A 19,778-nucleotide genomic window follows, 5' to 3' on the forward strand; every position below is an offset into this window, starting at 1 on the left:
TGTAAGCACTGTATACTAATATCTAAAAGTTCAGCTGTTTCAATTATACAGTGTAAGTCAGTACTTGAAACAGGTCAAGTTTCTGATTCTCCTGATTAGAAACCATCAAGCAACCAAGTGCAAAACATGGTCTACCTAACTGCAGATAAAGCCAGAACACTATAGAGTAGCACCTTACCTCTCAGCAACTTCCTAGTTCCATGCCCAGTTGTTTCGGGTGAAATCTAAAAATATTCTAGGTAACTAAAGAGGTTAATACAGTTATACATATATTAAAAAAATCAATACACTGCAATACACCATGCATTTACCACTGGTGCTCCAAGGTAAAGATATGGTCTTGCTATTAGTCCTAGCAGAATAAAAAGCTCCAAACTCCGCATATATAATAAGAGGAGCCCTCCTCCACAAACTGCAGGGCAGCAACAGTGCCAAAATTAAGTTGTGTTACAGCTCGAGGCACCAGAATGTCTTACTGCAGTGCCAAGTAAAGCCACTTCAGTGAGGAGTCCTCATGCCCCATTAGGGATTGCAAACCCTGTGTTTAGGAGCATGGAAAGAAGCTGAGAGATTTACGAGAATTAGCAGGGCTGTATCTTGATTTTCCTACAACATCCACTTTTTCCAGTGAGGCAGATCTGTGGTCTTCTGAGGACTAAATCAAATGCCACTTTATTCAATACAAAAAGATGTAACTCCACCATGACACCAGCTTCCAGCTAAAGAAATCTTTTCCTGACTTACATCTTACAGATTCCTTAAACACACATCATTCTAGTTTTGCCTTTAGTGTTGGTGCCAGGACTTCTGGCTGCCAGCACAGTAGCAACTCAAGTTTGCAACGGGGGAGGGGGGGCAGGGGAGCATTCTTGACAATATTAGCAGTTAGGAGTTTCCTGTAACACCAGCAGAGCACTGGTGAACAGCTCAGAAATGCAGAAAACGATTTTCTTCTCTCAGACTTGATCAGCCATTATAAGATGCCAAGACAGCCTCTGTTACCACTGGGACTGCCTGTAGGACCCCCAGAACTGCTGCAGAACCAACAGTTTAGACTATTCCCCAATGAATAATACCATTGCAAAGCTCCTTTCTTTGGCAGAACCCAAATTACCCCACTTTTCAGCATCCCATTTTTCCCCTGCCCTCATGTAACCACCTGAGCTGCTGATCAGAAAACATATTTACCTCAAGAATGACAGATAGCTTTGACTGCTGCAATTTTCCCTAATCTCCAACTGAAAGAAATCTAGTCCTTCCAGATGGACCCATGTACTTCACAAGCTGAAGCACAAAAGGAACTTCTTCAATCAATTTCCACTGTAACAAATGCATCCCCATCTGACAAAGAGGAAAATGAAGGGGGAAAAAAAAAGTTTTGCTCCTACTTTTATTTTCCCATTGGAACAGAGGAGTGTAACAGGAGGTAAACCTTTTTTTTTTTCTGCCATTTCCTGCTCTTAGAGACAAAAGTCTTTCATGCCACATAAACATTAAAACTCCTATCAAGCCCATAATTAGAGAGTGGAAAAGATAATAGAAAAACTATTTAAAATAGCCTGGGCTTTTTCCCTAATGATATTGACATGTTGAAGACAATCCTTAACTGTAAAGCACCCCAGATCTTAAAGTCAAATTACCTTACAATCTGCATTCTCAAATACATTAAAGATAATCTAAGGGGATTACCCAGAACTTGAATATGGAGAACACTCATGACATGATGTGTAGGGAACTCTACATTTGGTTCAGATCTCTGACCATACTTGGGACCTAAATCTGGGGAAAATAAATACCCATTTTCTTACAAAGCTGGATCTAACTGCAAAGGAATATACTGAACACCTATGAACCCAGGAGAATATTTTTTTCCCCCTAACAAAACACTGGTCAGTATTTTCCTCTGCTGTACTGGGTCTGCTTAGTATTGCCAGCTGACTACAGCACTAAAAACTCGAGTATCAGTGCTTATTTCTGAAGTGTCATCCCAACAGAATCATGTGTCCTGGTTCCAGCCAGGAAGGGGTTAATTTTTGCTGCAGAATCCAGAGGTTATTCCATACCACTTCACATCATTTTCCAGGATGGGGAAAGGGTCCCTTCCAGGTGGCATAGCGTGGTGTGGTCAGGTATTGTCGAGGGTCCTGCATGGTGATTAGCACTCACCTGTGAATCATTGGCCTCTTTCCTGTTCATTCAGTATTATTATTGTTGCCTTTATTGTTAATTTTCTTACCTCATTGCTGTTTTCAGTAAATTGATCTTATCTCAACTCATGATCTTTATCTGTTTTGCCTCCAATTCTCCTATCCAGCTGCCATGGGGGAGAGAGCGAGTGGAGCATGGTTCAGAGAGTCTTGAGGGGAACGCTAAACTGGGGAGCACCATTCCAAAACCATGACACCATGAAACTAATCATGACTGTACAAAGAGCAGAAAACATAATAATAATCCTGACTACATATATAAATAATAATAATAATCCTGACTACATATATAAATAATAATAATAATCATAATCCTGACTACATATATAAAACAATGGTGTGCCCACATTTACAAACACTGCAAGCCCACTTTTAATAGTGGGTTAGCCTACCTGAACTCAGAAGATAATGCTCCTTTTCCATGCAAGGATCCAATAATGTATAATGTGAACTAAAGCTGAGCTCATATTGCAAAGGATCTGCTGTTTGCCTCCACTGGGATGAAGCTATTCCAGCATGTATATAACACCTGATGTTATTTTTGAAGGTCTTCTTAAAAACCAAACACACCCAAAAAAATCCCAAACAAACAAAATAACCGAACCAAACAAACAAAATAACCGAACCAACCAACCAACCAAACAACAACAACAAAAAAAACAAACAAATCAAACAAAACCAACCACAACATCCCTCCCCTCAAAAAAAACCCCACAGAACCCTCCAACATAAACAAGAAAACCACCCCCAAAACAGTACTTGTAACAAAGATTTTGGTATCTTCCCAGCCAGAAGACTCTTAGCCATGCTGGCCAGACCTCAGATGAGTTTACATGGACAGCCCCAAAAAAGCAGGTGCTAAATATCTGCAAGTTGCTTTACCAGAAGAGAGCTTAAAGAGTGCTCTTAATTTGGAGACTAGCACAGGGAAACTAATCAAATCTAAATGCAAATAGTTCTTTTTACATGGTCAGTATGACAGAAGTTGAGAGGAAGGAAGAAACTGAAGGTGTTTGCATTAACTTTCTGGAATAGTTAGTGTGCTGGGAATGTATTCAGAAGCAAGTCTGCCTGATGGAGTGTGGGTCTGTCAGCTTAGACCTAACATTTAGAAGACAATTGTCAACACTGAAAAACGGACTGGAAGGAAGGAAGTCATACTCCTGATTTCTCTCAAAAATCAATTAGTTTAAAAAAAAAAATTTCAAACCTACAAGACAAAACCCAAGCCAAAAACCACATTAGATTTAATATCAGTAATCAACAAAACTTGAAAATGCATTTAGTTCCGTTTTAGTCCTTGTATTCAGACTACACCGAGAACAGATGTAATGGGTGGGGCTGACAGAGAGCAGCAACGCTGACCTATCTAGGTCAACTCCAAGAAAGAGACCAGAGATGTCAATATCTTTACTGAATATGCTACGTATTTCAGCCTGACAACAGAAGCAAACACTGTCACTATCTAGCCTCTACAAACATTTCTAAGCTATCTGTAAACTGCTGTAGAAATCCACAGCTGAGCTACACTTCAAATCCTGCATAAATCAGCCTTTATCATGACTGCCATTAAATAAACATAAAAATAACAATGTAGAAAAAATGCAGACTTCCAGTTTTTGTGGGTTTTTTGTTTAAATAAAGTAGCTAAAATCCTGCAATTGTGACATTCAGCTCTTAAAAATGCATTTAATGTATTTCAAAAGGAAGAGAAAAAAAATTGGACACTATAATTTAATCAATACCAGCAAGCTGAAATGAAGACTGTACACCACATCTTGAATAGGCCAGCTGGGTGCAGGGAGTGGGGACAAATTCAGCATCAGCTGAAGAGTCAGCTTAAGATAACGCAACACATTTTCATCACTGAAAACCAAACCCACTCCAAGTCAGAGCCAAAACAAGGAAGTGTAACAATCTACATCCAGTTTCTGCATATTCATAGAATTATAGAATCACAGATGGTTTTCATTGGAAGGGACCTTAAAGACCACCACATTCCAACACCCCCCGCCATGGACAGGGACACTTTCCACTAGACCAGGCTGCTAACATAGAAAAGACAAACCTATTCAATAAATGTGGTCCTTCTGAAGAAAAGTCTTGTTAATTGCATTTCTTTTATTCTGGACATTATTTACACATTCATTCAATAGACACACTTCCATAAGTCTATTACCCAGCTGTAACACCACCTACAAATACACATAATTAAGAAGCATCATTTTAAGCAGAACTCTGATTAGAAATCCAACAGTAACTTGAATGTTACCACCATATTTCCAGTTCGAGCTCCCTTTTGGATAAGCATTTTTCCAACAGACTGCCTTTCTCTGGGAATCTCTGGGCATGCAATCTGGCTGATCAGCTCTAGTCCTGTACTGGTTACCCACTGACATTAGAAGAGATCCAAGACGCAATACCAAGGCAAAGCATTGCCTGCTCTGTTCAGACGAGGCTTTATCTTGCTCCAGCCTGTGTTAATCCCTGGAAGTGTGACCTCCCTCCAATATATCTATCTGGCAGCAGAATCATCAGGGGGAAAACCGTAAAATTTCTTTGGGCCATGTCTTTTAACACCAAAGTTGCTGAAAAGCATGCTCTGCTTCTAAGCAAAATAAATGACAGTCATCATCAGTACACCAGACTGAAAAATAAGGATTTGGATTTGAAGGTCTGCCACAACCCTTCTCAGCAAGGGCACCCCACTGCAATCCCCAGCATCATCTTAAAAAATCCTTAAACTACTATCTGATTTTCAAGTCTTAAAAAAATTAACAAACAAAACCAAAAGGGAAGTTACAGAATCACGTTTGGACTACTCCTCCTTTTATAACTGTGCTCTATTTGAAAACTCTTACCATTTTCAAAAGAAAAACCAATTTTATTTCATAAAAAAGTCTTTTAAGGGCTTTACTGCAAATGATGATTCTGCAGTACTTTTAGAAACTAAGGCACATGTCATTTAAACATCTTCAATGCATTTCAAAAAATAGATCAATATATTGATTTACTAGTCAAATGGATATTAAGTGAAGTCTCATCTTATTTTCCCCACTACCTGGTGAAATATAAAATCAGCTTTTAGTGCCAAGAGCCTCCTCAGTAGGTGCCTGAAGGACTCCCTGTGGGATGCATGGTTCTAAGGAATGACAACGATGATGGATTTTGTTATCATATTGCCACACCCAGAATTCTTCAAGCTACACCAAGAGATTACATGCTCAAAAGCCTCATTTAATACATAAGATCGCTTCTTCCATCACAAGACAGAGGACTATAAATTCAGTGGGGGATGGGGATTAAATTAAGTAAAATAAAAAATCAGGGAAACAGTAGCACAATTACAGAGTTATCCTAACTCCACAAACACAATCTATCTAAACCTCAATGTTTTGGATGTAAAACTAGAAGATTTAGAATGCTGAGAGCAATGCACAAAAATGTGCATTTTTGCAATCTGGTCTCCAGAAGGATCTGAAGACCAAGTCTAAGTTCAGCTCAAACTGCAGTAACTCAGGGTTTATTAATTTTTATTAGTCAGCCAAGCAGATGTCACAGCAGAAACATCTTGGGAAAAGATGTCACCAGGAATATCCTGGAGCTTCCACAAAACAGGAATGTGTCAGAGGGAAGAGACCAAGAACAGTGAGAAATGTAAGGGAAAAAAAAAAGGTAGGTTGATGCTGAGCCTTATCAGTGGTACTTGAGGGTTCCTCAGGCACTGTGAAGTAGGACAAACAGGTGACCAGGACTCAACAGGGGTTTGGATGTTCATCCAATAAAGCTGATGGAATAGATCAGGAAACAGGAGACAGGATAATCTAATGTGTTTGGCAGATTTGGAATATACTCTTAGCAGCCAATACCTTTGTGGTTGGGAGACCCAAGCAATGTAGGTGCAAAAGCAGATGTAAGGGAATCAAACAGCCAAGTTTAAAACCTGTGCTCTCAAGCTTTAAGACTTTTAAGAGCATTTCACCAAGCCTCTCCCAGATTACAGGTGCCACCTATGATTCCTGTGATTCTGACCCTCCATCAAAGAGAGAGGAAACCACCATCCTGTTGAGGCTCTGCTGTCATCAAAAATCATTCAGCAAGATCCTGCTCAATTCTCCATGGTGAAACCTAATCCAGCAAGGAGGGAGGAGAGAAAAGGGAGCACTAAAACAGTGCGCACTGTGCAGCTGGAGGCAACTCACCTGCGAGTTCCTTGCAGCTTTGGATGAATCAGCTCAAACCCAAAATACAACACTTCGCAGAGAGGAGTGGGGTGGACCATCCACCCTCGGGTATATTGTCACAATACAACATTTTAACTCTTCAAACATGCAAGTAAAACTGTGGCACAACTCTGTATACAGTTTCTGTATATACTAGAAATTCTGTTATCAGCCATAAGAAAATTTCAATTTCCGTAGAGGCCATGAATTCTGTGAGCTGATGAACCCTCCAGCTTTAAGACGCGATCCAAATTTTAAAGAATTGGGTGTAGGGGGAAGAAAAGAAATAGTAAAACCACTTCTTGCTGCCAGCTATTCCACAACCATTTGCTACAAAGGTTTTCAGTCTGTGGCCAGAACCCCGAAGCAGATGGACAAGTAACACAGCAGCTCTCCTATCCTCAAAATTTGCTTCGGCAGTTTCTTTGTCCTAAGAAGAGGATTAGCAGTTTTTAAAATAACTTTTGGGACTTGCATGGTCTGGGAAATACCAAAAAAACACTCTCCTTTCAAGGGAATAAGAAAAGCATCTGTTCTGCATTCCAAGTGAAGCAATTTTTTTGACTGCACCACAATCAAGATCAAGCAGCCATAACTCCAACCAAAGACCCAGTTCCAGCAACTCCACACTTTATGGATGAGTCAGGATTATTTAAAATTATTATTTTTATTTTACTATTTTGAGGAAATCTTATTCTCCCCTAGCTGTGAACACGTGCACTTCCACCAGTAAATTAGGAATGGCAAAGCAAGGCATGTATTTGTATAAGATGAAAAAATTTTAAGAAATGCATTTCTGAACTGTGCAATAATTAGAGGGGGACTTCTCCCCCCAACTTTGATATTTGGCTCTGCATTTCTACAGCCAAGAAACAGGCTGTAAGAATTTCAATAGCAATTAGTAAAACAGATCTGGGAGACCTCAGCAGGCAGCACTGTTTGTTCCTCCACGGGAAACTTCACTCTGCATGAATGACTCCCACAGCCAGTGAGAGCGATTCACAGAGGTGGAACACCTGGCTCTAACAGGAAATTGGAATGGCTGAGATTTTCCTCCAGGCAAAATTCATCTGCCCCCAGTCAGGGGCTTTGTAGATACTCAACAAAGAAAAAAATGGGAAAAAAATTTAAATAGAAAAACCATATATGTTACTTCAGTACAAACCCCTAAGAGTTCCAAGACGCAGCTGTACACTACTACAGCCTGGGGGCTGGACCTTAATCACTGTCAGGTTTTGTAGGCTGAGCCACAGCTCCAGTACAACCATGTCAACCAACAGCACAATTTTGCCTGTGGGGGCACAATCCCTTTTCCCACCAAATTTAAGAGGGAATACAATCTTCAGGTTGCACTGGGTTATGTGTTCAGTTATCCTACATGGGTGCGCACCCCCCTGCTCTCCTGGAAGCTCACCAGCAACAGCATGGAGCTGCAGTGGTTGACCCAAGGGCCAGACAGCTACCAAATCCCTGGGGCTCCAAACACATCTCCAAAGGTGTGGCCGAGGTGGGTTTGTGTGAGGAAGCTCCATCCTCCGCTGAGAGCCTCCATGAGGAACCTTGCATATTTCTCCCCCAAGGGTGTGAGAGCTAAGTACACTGTCATCCCCTGTCTTTCCCAGAAACACTGCAGCCAGCACAGGGCATGATGCTGGATTGTAACAGCAAAATCTAGGAATAAGACCAAACCCACGGGAAGCTGAGCTCTCATGGTATTTTAATCTACTAGTCTGCAGAGAGATCACTCCTTCCTTTACTGTATTTATTCAACTCTCTCTTAGTGTTACCCCAGAGAACTTTTCCCTTGCTTCTTCAGTGCTCACAGGTTAAACTCCCATAGCATTTTGTACAGGTTTCCTCTTTTACAAATTTCAGATTACTTACTAATTTTTACTTTAAAACCCTCTCTCTTTAAAATCTCTTCCTACGCCCCTATCAGGTTTTTTTGCACTGTACTCACTTTTTCCTTCTTTTCTATCTCAGTCTTCTATTCTACTACTTCATTCCCTTCAGTTTTTACACAAACATTTGTATTTAGCATTTTAAAGCTGTGGGTAAAATTCAAATCACAAGCCCCCATCAGACACATAGGGCCAGTGGCAGAAAACACAATATCTCTGTAAATCTCATTCTGGAAGTGACAACCAAATTACACTTAGCAGGTGATTCATATCAAACATGGTAAACCCATGTTTGGAGGCTTCTTTGGTCTTCCTTTCACGATTCCTTGCCCCAGTGTTTGGTACATTAACTGTCAACCCTGTTCCAAACTCAAGGCCCAAAATGATTGCTGAAGTAGCAAGAATCCCATGAATGTAAATATTTGCTCAGGGTTAAGTTACCAAGAGAGAATTTCTGCTCAGATCCTGCAAGCCCAAAAAGAAAGAACAAAAAGAGGCCAAGAGTTTAAGAAAACTAGACCCCAATGTTAAATTCCTTCATTATAGTCAGACACCTGCCTGTTTTTCAGAAGTATAAAATAAAGAGGAGAAACCTCTGACATCCAAGTGATATTTAGATGTCGCCCTGTCTTCCAAAAAATACTGGGACTACCGGGTTCTTCAGACTTTTAGAAATTAGATTCTTTAATATCAAGGCTGGTATCCTCCAAAAATTCATCCATCCAGATTGCCATGATGCCATGTACAGATGTGTTTGTTGCTTGCATACGCTGTATCCAAATGCTCCATCCCAAGGATAGAGGTTGGCCTTCCAATAACAGGCCGACATATAACCTGTGTCAACTTTGGACCCTGTGTTAGTGTTTTAGCCATTCACATTAATTAACCAGCTCAATGAGTACCCGACATTAACCGTAAAGGTAGCTGCACTTAAAGCAGTGGTTCTACATACTTCAGCAGAGGTTATTCAAAGTGCTTGAGGAGACAAAAAGGGCAAATACAATGTGTAATTTATTCATTCAATAGTCCAGCATAACAACGCTCTCTCCTTGAATATTCATTAAACAAAAGAATTTCTAAGAAGCAGAATCAAATTAGATAAATAAAGAAGAAATAAAGAACTAGAACAATCTTTCAAAAGGGGACATTTCAGGATTTTAAAATGCAGTTCCAGTAAGGTAATTGCTTGTGGCCATGCTGAAATGCATGAGAACCTACACCACTTCACAGCTCCTCACCTCTCACAGCAATGGCCAGAGGTCTGCTCTGTCCCTGTTAATTCTGTGAAGGTTCTGTCATCCCAAAACATGCATTTTGCCTATGGCTGGCAACAGATTTGAAGAGCATTAATTCTACATGATTATATTCACTGCTTGATGACTGTTTCTGACCCAACCTCAGGAGTGTCCTCTGAACAGCTGTCGATACTTCCAACACATTTAAATGTACTCTAGAGGCCTGCAAAATTTAAAAATTTAGAAATGGTTATTCTTGCCTTTAGTACCTCTGAGCTCTCTAGAAAGCCACCAGCAATTAAGACAAAAAAGTTGGTAACACTTGACACATTTCTTGAAGACACAAAATATCTTTCTCAGGCTATTGGTGCCCAACACGAGTACAGAGAGGGACCAACAACGGTCATTCTGACCAGCCTCTTGGGGATGCCATGTGACAGTAAAGCCAGATTTACTAGCCCCACCACTAACGCACATTACATCATTCAGGCAGTACCAAGTGTCTTAACAAAGGAGAAAAATCCCATATTAACACTCCTGCAACTTTTTTATGCTGATGGTTAACCGTGACAGAGACGTTGGTTTTTAGAGTTCATAACCACAGAATTAATTACACTAAGAGGGAGAGAAGAAAGACTGAGGGACAAAAACATCGTGCCCATATCCGAAAGGTTATTCAAACAGCCTGGCTTCCAGGTAGGAATTTCATCCCTCTGTTAATAGAGGGACCATAGATGAGGAATTGATGAACTCACTTTGCTGAGCCCCTCAAGGATCCTGCAGGGAGTCCTGCAAGAGATGACTGAGATTATGCTACGTCAACAACCTCCTCTTCTCAGCCTTCCACCTCAATTCTTCACCTAGCCCTCTCACAGCAGTTAAATCACTGGTTTTCTGTCTCACACAAGGGTCTTAATCGTGGACAAAAAACAAGAAAAGTCCAACCCAGAACATAAGAAAGCAGGTAAAACCAATAAACTCTTTCACAGAAAGACAAATTCACAACAAAAGTCAGTAAAACAGAAGAAAAGGCAGGGAGAACAGCATTTTGTGAGGTAGTGGTCAGGGACCACAGAGGCAATGTGCTTTCAATAATGCCACTTAACGCATCAACCCTGAGAAGCCAGGTCGCAACTGCAGACCTGGGTATTTCTCATAGAAGGATATGGTGACTACTGCCAGAAAAAGCAATGGCCACACCACGCAGGGAGCGGAGATGAGCATGAGGCTATCACTCCAATTAGCATCACAGGCAGAGACACCACACACCAGCACATCTTCTCTGCACAGGCTGGCACAGCCCTCGCCCAGTACCCACGTAAAGAAAACACTCAGCATTGTAGTCTCAGGAACTCCTAACAACAGGCAGCACAGATAAAATGAACAGCCACAAACTGTGAAAAAAAACACCAAAGGCCCATAAAGTTTTAAGATACTGCAAAGTGTAAAATGCAAATCTAGTTATACTAACCCTTGCTTTTAGGACGTGGCTGGGAATGGGAGGGGGAAAATAGAGGGAGAGGAAAAAAAAATTTCCCCTGGAAGCACTTTCCAGTGTACCTCACTATTGTTCCACCAACAAAGGCGTCTCAAATTTCACCACCCATAACCTCCAAACCAGCCAGAGTTCCGTGCTGTGACTTGAATGCCTCCCAAATGCTGCAGCGAATGCAACACTGAGCTGCAGACATCTACTTTCAATTTCATGTGGATTTGCACCCTGGAGGTCTGGGGTCCTGTGCTTGGGGGTGCTAGGCTCAGTTCTCCATGGAGAGTCCAAAGAGGTTGGCAGAGAACACAAATGAGAGCCCTGAGAGCTGGTGCTGGGCATGCAGCATGGCTCAAGAGCTGTCAAATCATGGAAAGGAGTTCAACAATACTTCCTCCTATTTTCCCTCTCTCATTCATGCCCAAGTCCATCTTAGCTCAGCCTAACTCATATGCTCTGTCTCCACATCTGAGAAATATATGAAGTCACATTATTTTTTACCTAAAAGAAACTTTCCACTAGTTCATAGAATTTGGAACAAGAGACGTATTTTCAAAGAGTATCAATATTCATCATTATGTAAGAATCACAAGTCACAGTCAGTCTCGCAAGTGAAACATCAAATTTCACATTAAAATTTGATAATGCCAACGCAAATGGATACCACAGTAGTTATTACTGCTTTTAATCTGCCACTTTTCACTCTACTCAAACAAGTTAACATCTACATAATCAATGGCTCAAGTGTCTAACACGGTATCTGTATCCAGGGATCTAGAAATATTTAAACTTAGGATCTAGAAATATATAAAACTTAGGTTTTACCAGTCACCTCTTTTAGTTTCAAATTGAACTTTTGGTGAATGAAAAATTTAAATTTAAAAATTAAAATGTAAATCTTAACAAATGGCTTGAAGAAGAAAATTAATCTTACTCAAAAGCATTTCACAAGTTCATAGCTTTAGTAGAAACCGGTGCACAGTCAGAGGAATCAAAGCATTAATCACATCATTGCTGCATGTACACTCCCTGCCCTTTCAATTCTCACACAGACCACTGGGTCACACTCACTGACCACAGACAGACCATTATTGATCCCAAATAATCGTATCAAGATCCCTAAAAAATCAGTCCAGACAATCTGGAAGAAACCCCATGCATCCATAATTGTTGAGCTTGGTCAGCAGGTACAGACAAGCTTCAGTCAGGAACATTCAGTGTTCTTTGAGCTTACAGACACATGGGAAGACAAAGCTGTTCCCAAAACCTCCTGCAGAAGTTAGCTGTTCATTTTTCGTTGAAAACCAGTAGAAAGCGGATGGACTTTAGGTCGCATTTCAGAGGGCAGCACTGCCCATGTCACTCCATCTCACATAGCTCGTTTGAGAACAAAGCTTTCTCAAAACCAAACACATTGAACCTGATCAGGGACCTCAGAGTATAAAATCATTGGAATACTTTGGAAAACCCAGCCACAAAAACTGCCTTGAAAACACTGCAGTGCAAACAATGCACTGAGGAAATATCATCACCTGGGATTCTGACTTCCCAAGTCTGTCCGTCCTGGTGTCTCAAGGTTTCAACATCCCATTTCCACCACTACTGACCTAAGACAGTCTTCCTCATTCTGGATCACACTAGAGAAGCTCATCCCATACAAAAAGCCATGAGGACCATCACCACTATGATTCTACTATTTTCATTGTTTTGAATATAATATTCCCCTCTTGCACCTCTGAGATACTCCAAGACAAATACACTCTGCAGTCCTGACCTCATTCTACATTATCACCTCAGCCAATGTTGGGAGTTGGGGAGACACCAAGAATTGCGTTGGTCAGTATTTCTGTGGCATTAGTACACCATACCGGATTTCCTTAAGGAAAGCACGACCTAGTATCAACCCCGTCTTTCTTCCCTGCCTGTGTGGAAGATGCTTTTCAGGCCTTAGATCTGCACACTTGGCAAGAGGCAAAGGTCCTCTGGAAAGAGAAAGTCCCGTCTTCCCTTTCAGCAAGAGTTCCAGGCATACATTTAAATGCAAGAAGCTGCACCAAATGAGACTGAACAACAGCAATTCCAGCTCCATTCAAGAATGATTCCAGCCAGGACTATGCAAGCAGGGCACATCAGATCAGCGCCACAAGAGCAAGCAAGCTCTACAGATTTCCCTTAGATCACCACACTCTGAGTGCCCTGACTCTGAAAACAGGAATGAAGCTCACTGAAGAGCATCAACCACACTCAAGAAAATCACAAACATACACATACAGCGGGTTACATATTCCACCAATCTACAAGCAACTAACACGACAACCCTGGCTTCTTCACTAACAGAGCAGGAGGCTGCTAACATAGGCATTTCAGCTACTGCAAGCTCCAACCCATGTGGGAGGACCAGCCTCTAAAAATTAATGTACTGAAGATTGGTACCCAAGAAGTTCAGTTGGTGCCAGAAGTCAGGTTGCCTGAATATCTCTGGATCCAGGGCAGATAGGGATCTTCAGCAGCTCTGCAATTCACCATAATCTCTCCTAGGTTGATCCAGCCTTTACCTACCCATGAAGCAGGGCAGAAAACTTCCAGTTTTTAAAAATAAGAATTTATGTCTTCTAAAGAAGGAGTTCCTTCAAATGCAATCTCATTTTTATCATTTTTCTCTAGCTTTATTAAGGTAAGAACACATACAATATAAAGAACTGGGTCACAAGTGAGCTAAATCAGGAACAACCCAGCTTGCTTATTTCAGGGGGTATTATAAACACAGCTCTGCTAGTTGGAGTATGAACTCTAAAACATCTTCCTAGCATTGTGAAAAACAGCTCTCTATGAAGAATAAACTTCTTCTAAAGAATGCAAGAATACTTCTACCAATGTATTCATCGCCACACATAACCCCTTTCCATCCTGCATACCTCTCAACAAAACCAATTCTGGTCATTAACAATTGCCAATAGTCTCTTCCACTCCTTGGTGCCGCTGCGTATCAGGCACTGCAAGATAATTTTATGTTGCAGAGCTATTTTCCTTTGTGTTAAAATTCCCTAAAGCTTGCAATGGAACTAAGGTAGAGCATATCCCTGTAACATACTTAAACCACTCTTAATACTTGGAATGGAAAATGTGACATAGGTACTGAGGTTTAAATAACAGCTACAATGCATGTGGCCAGTTTTCTAAACATAAGGGGTTTTTGGGCTTCTATTTTTCCCCTTCCTTTTTTTTTTTTTTTTTTTTTTTTTTTCCAGGAGAATGCTGGTCTTACAGAGACAGCCAGCTAAACGTAACAGACCATTATGGTTCTGAGATTTCCAGTGTGCAACTGGAAATAGTTTATGTTTAGCGTACTAACAGTTCCAAAAGGTATTTAAAAAGGAGAGAGAGGGAAAAAGACCTCAGCATTTCATAAGTACCTAAACATGTATTGGCAGGAAATAAGTTTAATCTATACAGTTAAATAGCAGTTTTACTGAAATGAGTGTTTAACAGAACTGATTTTGTGTGGTTTTAGGAGAACTAAAAATATATTTACACAACTCGGTGGTGCATTTACTCAAACATGGATTCCCTGGCCATTGTGAGCCGCACAGGGACGCCGGGTCCAGGGTGTGTGTGCGAGGGCAGCTCGGGGTGAGCCCGCAGCCGGCGCTCGGGCGTCCGCGGGGAGTGCAGCCAGCGCCGCTGCGGGTCGGGCCTGGGGAGGGCGGGCCGGCCCCGCGGGCGATGGGTTTGCAACAAAACCGCGCCAGCGGCTCGCGGGGGCAGGGAACGAAATGAAAAAAAATCAATTAAAGAAAGAAAGTTAGTTGAGCGCGCCCCCGGGTCCATGCGGGCTGCTGCGCTCCACTGGCCCCCGGCTCCCCGCGGCGAGGCGGCCCGACCCCCGGGCTCCCCGCCGAGGGCGCGGGCGGAGCGGGGCCCTTGCGCCAGCAGAGCCAGCGGGACCGCGCGGGGCAGCCCCTGCCGGCCGGCGAGGGGAGGGGAGGGCAGAGAAGGGGAGGGAGGCGGCGGCGGGGGGCTCAGCACACCTGGAGCGCGGCCGGCCCGGGAACCACCCTCCTCCCGCTCCGCCGCAGAGACCCCGCGGCCCGCCGGGACCCCTACGCCGCCCCGCTCCCGGCCCGGCTCCCCGCGGCCGCCGCAGCCTCCACCGAGAACTTGCGGGCCAGAGCGGGGCTTCCTTGGAATCGCGACCGGGGCGAGGGGGGGGGCTGGGCGCAGCCTTACCCTCCGGCTCCATCTGCTCCCGCCGCCGCGCTCCGGCGCTCCCCGAGCCGCTGCGCGCTGAGCTGGGCCGGGCGGTTACAAAGGCGGCCGCCGGGCGAGGGGGGTGGGTTTCCTCTCCCTCCCACTGCAGCTGCATCGCGCCATGAGGCGCCGCCAGCGGGACGCGGCGCCCCTGAAGGCGGCGGAGGAGGAGGCGGGATGCGCCCCCGCCCCGGCCCGGCCCGGCCCAAGCGTCAACGGGACACGCCGGAGGGGCCGCCCCGGCTGCCGGGGGACCAGGTGCTGCTCCCGGCCCGGGGGCGGTGGTGGGGAAAGGGCGCACCCGCCGGGGCTGGCCCCTCCCTAGGGCCGGGAGCAGGGGCCAAGGGGAGGGGGACAACACCCTTTCCTGCCCTCTTCCCGCCCGGCCCTGGGCAAGCAGCGCCTGCCGCTTGCGTGGCCCCTGGGTAGCGCTGCGAGGAGCTCCCGCTGAGCCAGACCCGTCCCGGGCTAACCGAGGACCACATCCCACTCCCCACGAGTGAACCGGTGGGCTCCGGGATACGGCTGCAGGGAGCAAGGGGCGCTCAAGCCCCTCACCACTCGCATGCCACAGGGAAGGTGTTTATGGGTCCCTGCAGTAAGAAAGAGGACGAACCCAGGGCGAAGCTCAAAATCACGTCACAAGCAATACAAAGGGAAACCCTAAGGGCTACAGGCTCTACACCGGCTGTTGCCCTTGGAGCCAAAAGCTTCTCGGTGCAGCTGCTGGGGGCGGCTGCGGGACACATGCTGAGGCCCAGGAGAGACCTCGAGCTGTGCATGACTTCTCTGACTGACCTGTTCTTCCATGTACGTGTCAGAGAGCAATTCGGATTCGAATTTTGACTGAGGGGACCAAACCCTGCCAGCCTCTTCCCACCTCCCAGAACCATTCCAAGAAACTAGAGCTTTTTAAACAGTCAGACCCGAAGGCCCACCTGATTTACTACCGTGTGCCTGGACAGGGAGTAGGACGCTGTAGCTAGGAGGGATTGCAGCCGAGTTGGAGGGTGATGCTCTCTTTTGTAGCCCTGGTGAAGTGCTCCTTCCACAGAAGGAAACCCTGCCTCTTCAGGTGAGGCATATATTTAAAGGAGAGCTTTCTGAGATTTAAAACCTCAGCTTCTCATCACAAGGAGTAAATAACACCGAGAAAAACAAATGTATTAAGCCTAAAAGTACCTATCAAGCAATCTATCTCTAAAAGCACAAAGTCATGTAAAACGGTCTTCACAAAGGCATTTAACTTCAGAAAAAAACTACAAAACAATAAAATGAAAAGTTATCTGTGTTGGGCTTTAGTCTATTTTTTATTACCCAGTAGTTCGTCATTGCTCTTTACCTTCCCCCTGAAATATCCAATGTTGATGCAGGCATTAGTATGGAAATATACTGTTGAGCGCTTCAATAGTGTGGTGGAATGGAAAAGCAGTTTTGCAGTGACATCCCCAAAATTAATTTCCATGGACTAATCATTCAAGAATAAAAGAAGTAGCTGTTGCGGATCAGCTCTATGAATAGGGTCTAGATAAACCAAAGTAAGAAAGCAGGTTTATCAGTAATGGACCAACCTGGATTTCTTGTCACTTTGAGAATCCTACCTGTTACTTTCAAAATCCTACCTTAAAGCATTAATATAAATACACAAATTTAATACACAATTAATGATTTCAGACATTTATTGCTGTAAAAATGGATATGGCTCTCTTAGATTAGTCCTGTCCTTCAGGACAATGAGGGGGGTCTTCTCTACAGCATTTTCGCCAGAACAGATCCAAGCTCACCAAATATTGCTGCATGGTTATCAGGTATAATGGAGATTCAGCAGCAGAAACAAACAAATTGTTGAAAATTTCCCAGGTTCTTTGTTCTCATGAAAGCAAGGTCCATGCTATAAAGTGGGAAGCTGAGACAAGCTTTATTTTTAGCATTTAAACTTGTTAGATATAGCACCAGAACACCAAATAACCAGCAATCTTTTAAAATTACCAATTTATTTCCTGCCCAGTTCTTTCCCCACCCTAGCCAGCATTTTGGTTTGGTTTGGTTTGGTTTTTAGGTTGTTTCTTCTTCTGGAGAATTGGACCATTTTTCATTTTAGGCACTCAGTATCTACAGTCCGGGTATCTGCAGCATATAATTTGTATCTCTGACCAGAATCAGTTAAGTTATTCTGGAGTGAGGTAACAATTTAAGCAAGATGTAGCCATTGCTTTTGACCAGCAAAATTGTAACAGAGGGCCAGCGTCAATTTCTTTACATCTGGGAAATAAGCCGTGCCTCCAACCATAGTACATCGTGTGGAGTCAGAGAGAAGTTTCAGCAGATAAGCAACAAAGAAAAGAAGGGCTCTGCTTTGCAGCTCTGCTAGGGATCGGAAGGAATAAAAGCTAAGAAGAAGGTGGTCTGACACTACCAGCAAAAGAGCAAAACAGCGCAGATTTGGGTTTAGAAGACAAAAGACATTGCTGGAACACCTCCCCTGAATACCGGAACTTTCTTCCTACCTGAATTGAGAGGCATCCAATCCTTTAAAACCGTGAGGAGTAAAATGATCCTGGGATCATTTATGGCACAGTTTGTGACTCTTGAGTAACAAGCACGGGATTGCCACCCTTCATTGAGTTGCAGGCGGTAGATACATATCCATCTCTTTTAAGCCCTTTTCTTCTAACCTGTCTCAGGTACCTGAGCTGTTTCCCTTCGTGTCTTGTGAAGGAAGTCATAATAGAAGCAAGTCTGCCTTGTCGACATTTCTGTCATTTCTGTCACTCACAGCGTTAGTCTCAAAGAAGTTGAAGATTCTCTTAAATAGACTAGAAACCGGTTGGAAATCTTCTGCAATGAACTGGACCTTGCTGAGCACCTGAAGGTCTTAGTTTTATTAAATCTTAGCTGCGAATTCTACTTTGTACCCAGTACAATGAACTTCTTTAAGCTTTGAAGCACTGGGCAATGTCTGTTGAATATGGTCTTCATCTTGGGCTTGTTTTAATTGTTTTCAGTCCCTTGGTTTCCAATGCACATATGTGCAAGGTTAAGAGAAAAGGGCCAATAAATGCAGAGTGAGTGGTCAGCAAAGTTCATACAAATAGTCTTTCTCTCCAAAACCAAAAAAGTTGCCTGTCATGTTGCGTTAAAATTTTGATACAAGACGAGCTCTCTCAATATAAAGTAATTCTCCTTCATGGTAGGCTTTGCAGTTCGATGAGGATTACCATTGCATGTCCACAAAAGATAAATTTAATGAGGGTAAGAATAACCTCTTCTAGATTTAATGAGACATTGGAGACCAAAAAGCCAAGGCTTTGCAAATACATGGCGTCTGTCTGACATGCTTTTCCTGTAGGAGATGCACGGTGTGTTTTGTTCCAGATCATGTAATCCTTGGGGTGACGCTCATGCTTTTGCCATCATATGACACTCTATGGCAAACACAGAGTTCCTTTGTGCACAGAGTCCTTATTTATATATCTTGGAATTTTGATTGGAGTTTTTTTCTTTCCTGAAAAGACTACTTTTCATGTGAAAATGAAGATTTGAAGATTACTGGGACGTCTTTTGAGTATTTGTGCAATCTCATTTTCATGAATTTGAAGCTGGACCTTTGCACTTGCAGATAAAGCAGAACTGCTTAATTTATCATTTACAATGAGATTAAACCAGCAAATGCAATAAAAACAATTAAATTTTATGGCAGCCCTGAAACTTATTCTGTTGCTTTTAAATTTGGGAAAAAAAAAAAAAAAAACCAAGTCAGAAAGAAATGATTGATCAAAGGTAGCTTTCAAGGGAAAATATTTTTAAGCCAAAACCATACTGAGGTAGGGTTTGGGTTGTCTTTTTTTTAATGATACCTTAGGCAAAAGCAGGTCTATTCCATATTCACCAATCCGACTTACCAGAGCAGCTAAGAATCCAGAGGAAAAAAAACCCATGAAACAAAAGAAAGAAGTAAGAACTGCAGATAAAAGTAAAGCAGCCCTCCATTTGGGACACAAGTCCTGTGGCAGATTTTAAACTCTGGCATGAAATTTTTATAGCAGAGCAGAATAGTATTTTAGCTGCATGTCATGAAGTAGTTGAACTTAAATATTTACTGGGGCTTGAATGTTAATTTTTATAAACACTGAGGCATTTCCAATCCCGGACTTTCTAATTTTACTGGTATTCTTCATATAATGACTTATCAGGTTTTTTTCATTTAAATTGATTCAGATCTTTTCAAGGTAATATACCTCAGCATTGTTATCTGGGCTCTCTGAAAGCAGAAGTAGGTAATGAATGATCAGTGAACCACCTGTTTTCAGAGCCTGATCTTCACGACTGAAAATGTCCTCTATGCCCAAGGAGGGCACAAGAGCCATTCTTCATCTTTTAAATACTGGGCTGGGGAAAACAGTAATCCTGTTGCCATTGCTTGACAAAAAACAGTGAGCTACAAGAGTGGTGGTTCCATTCACTTCTGTCTCTGG

The 19,778-nt window shown here is 42.9% G+C and overlaps 1 protein-coding gene across 4 annotated transcripts in view; it reads right to left on the minus strand.

The window, feature by feature from the left end:
* The window catches only part of FGD3 (FYVE, RhoGEF and PH domain containing 3), a 102,502-nt gene extending 87,022 nt beyond the window's left edge, over window positions 1-15,480 (minus strand). The window contains exon 1 of one of the 4 annotated variants that reach the window (XR_007206065.1): window positions 15,283-15,479. Coding sequence is in view for 3 of the 4 variants with exons in the window: in XM_048315497.1 (XP_048171454.1) it covers window positions 15,283-15,418 (136 nt within the window). In the remaining variant the exon portion in view is untranslated. Of the gene's footprint in view, window positions 1-15,282 lie in introns of all 4 variants that reach the window. The other 3 variants (XM_048315497.1, XM_048315499.1, XM_048315498.1) reach the window with 3 other exon arrangements.
* Between the last annotated feature and the right edge of the window lie 4,298 nt (window positions 15,481-19,778).

This window comes from Corvus hawaiiensis, chromosome 11, assembly GCF_020740725.1.
Source record: "Corvus hawaiiensis isolate bCorHaw1 chromosome 11, bCorHaw1.pri.cur, whole genome shotgun sequence".
In the NCBI taxonomy this organism is placed as follows: Eukaryota; Metazoa; Chordata; class Aves; order Passeriformes; family Corvidae; genus Corvus; species Corvus hawaiiensis.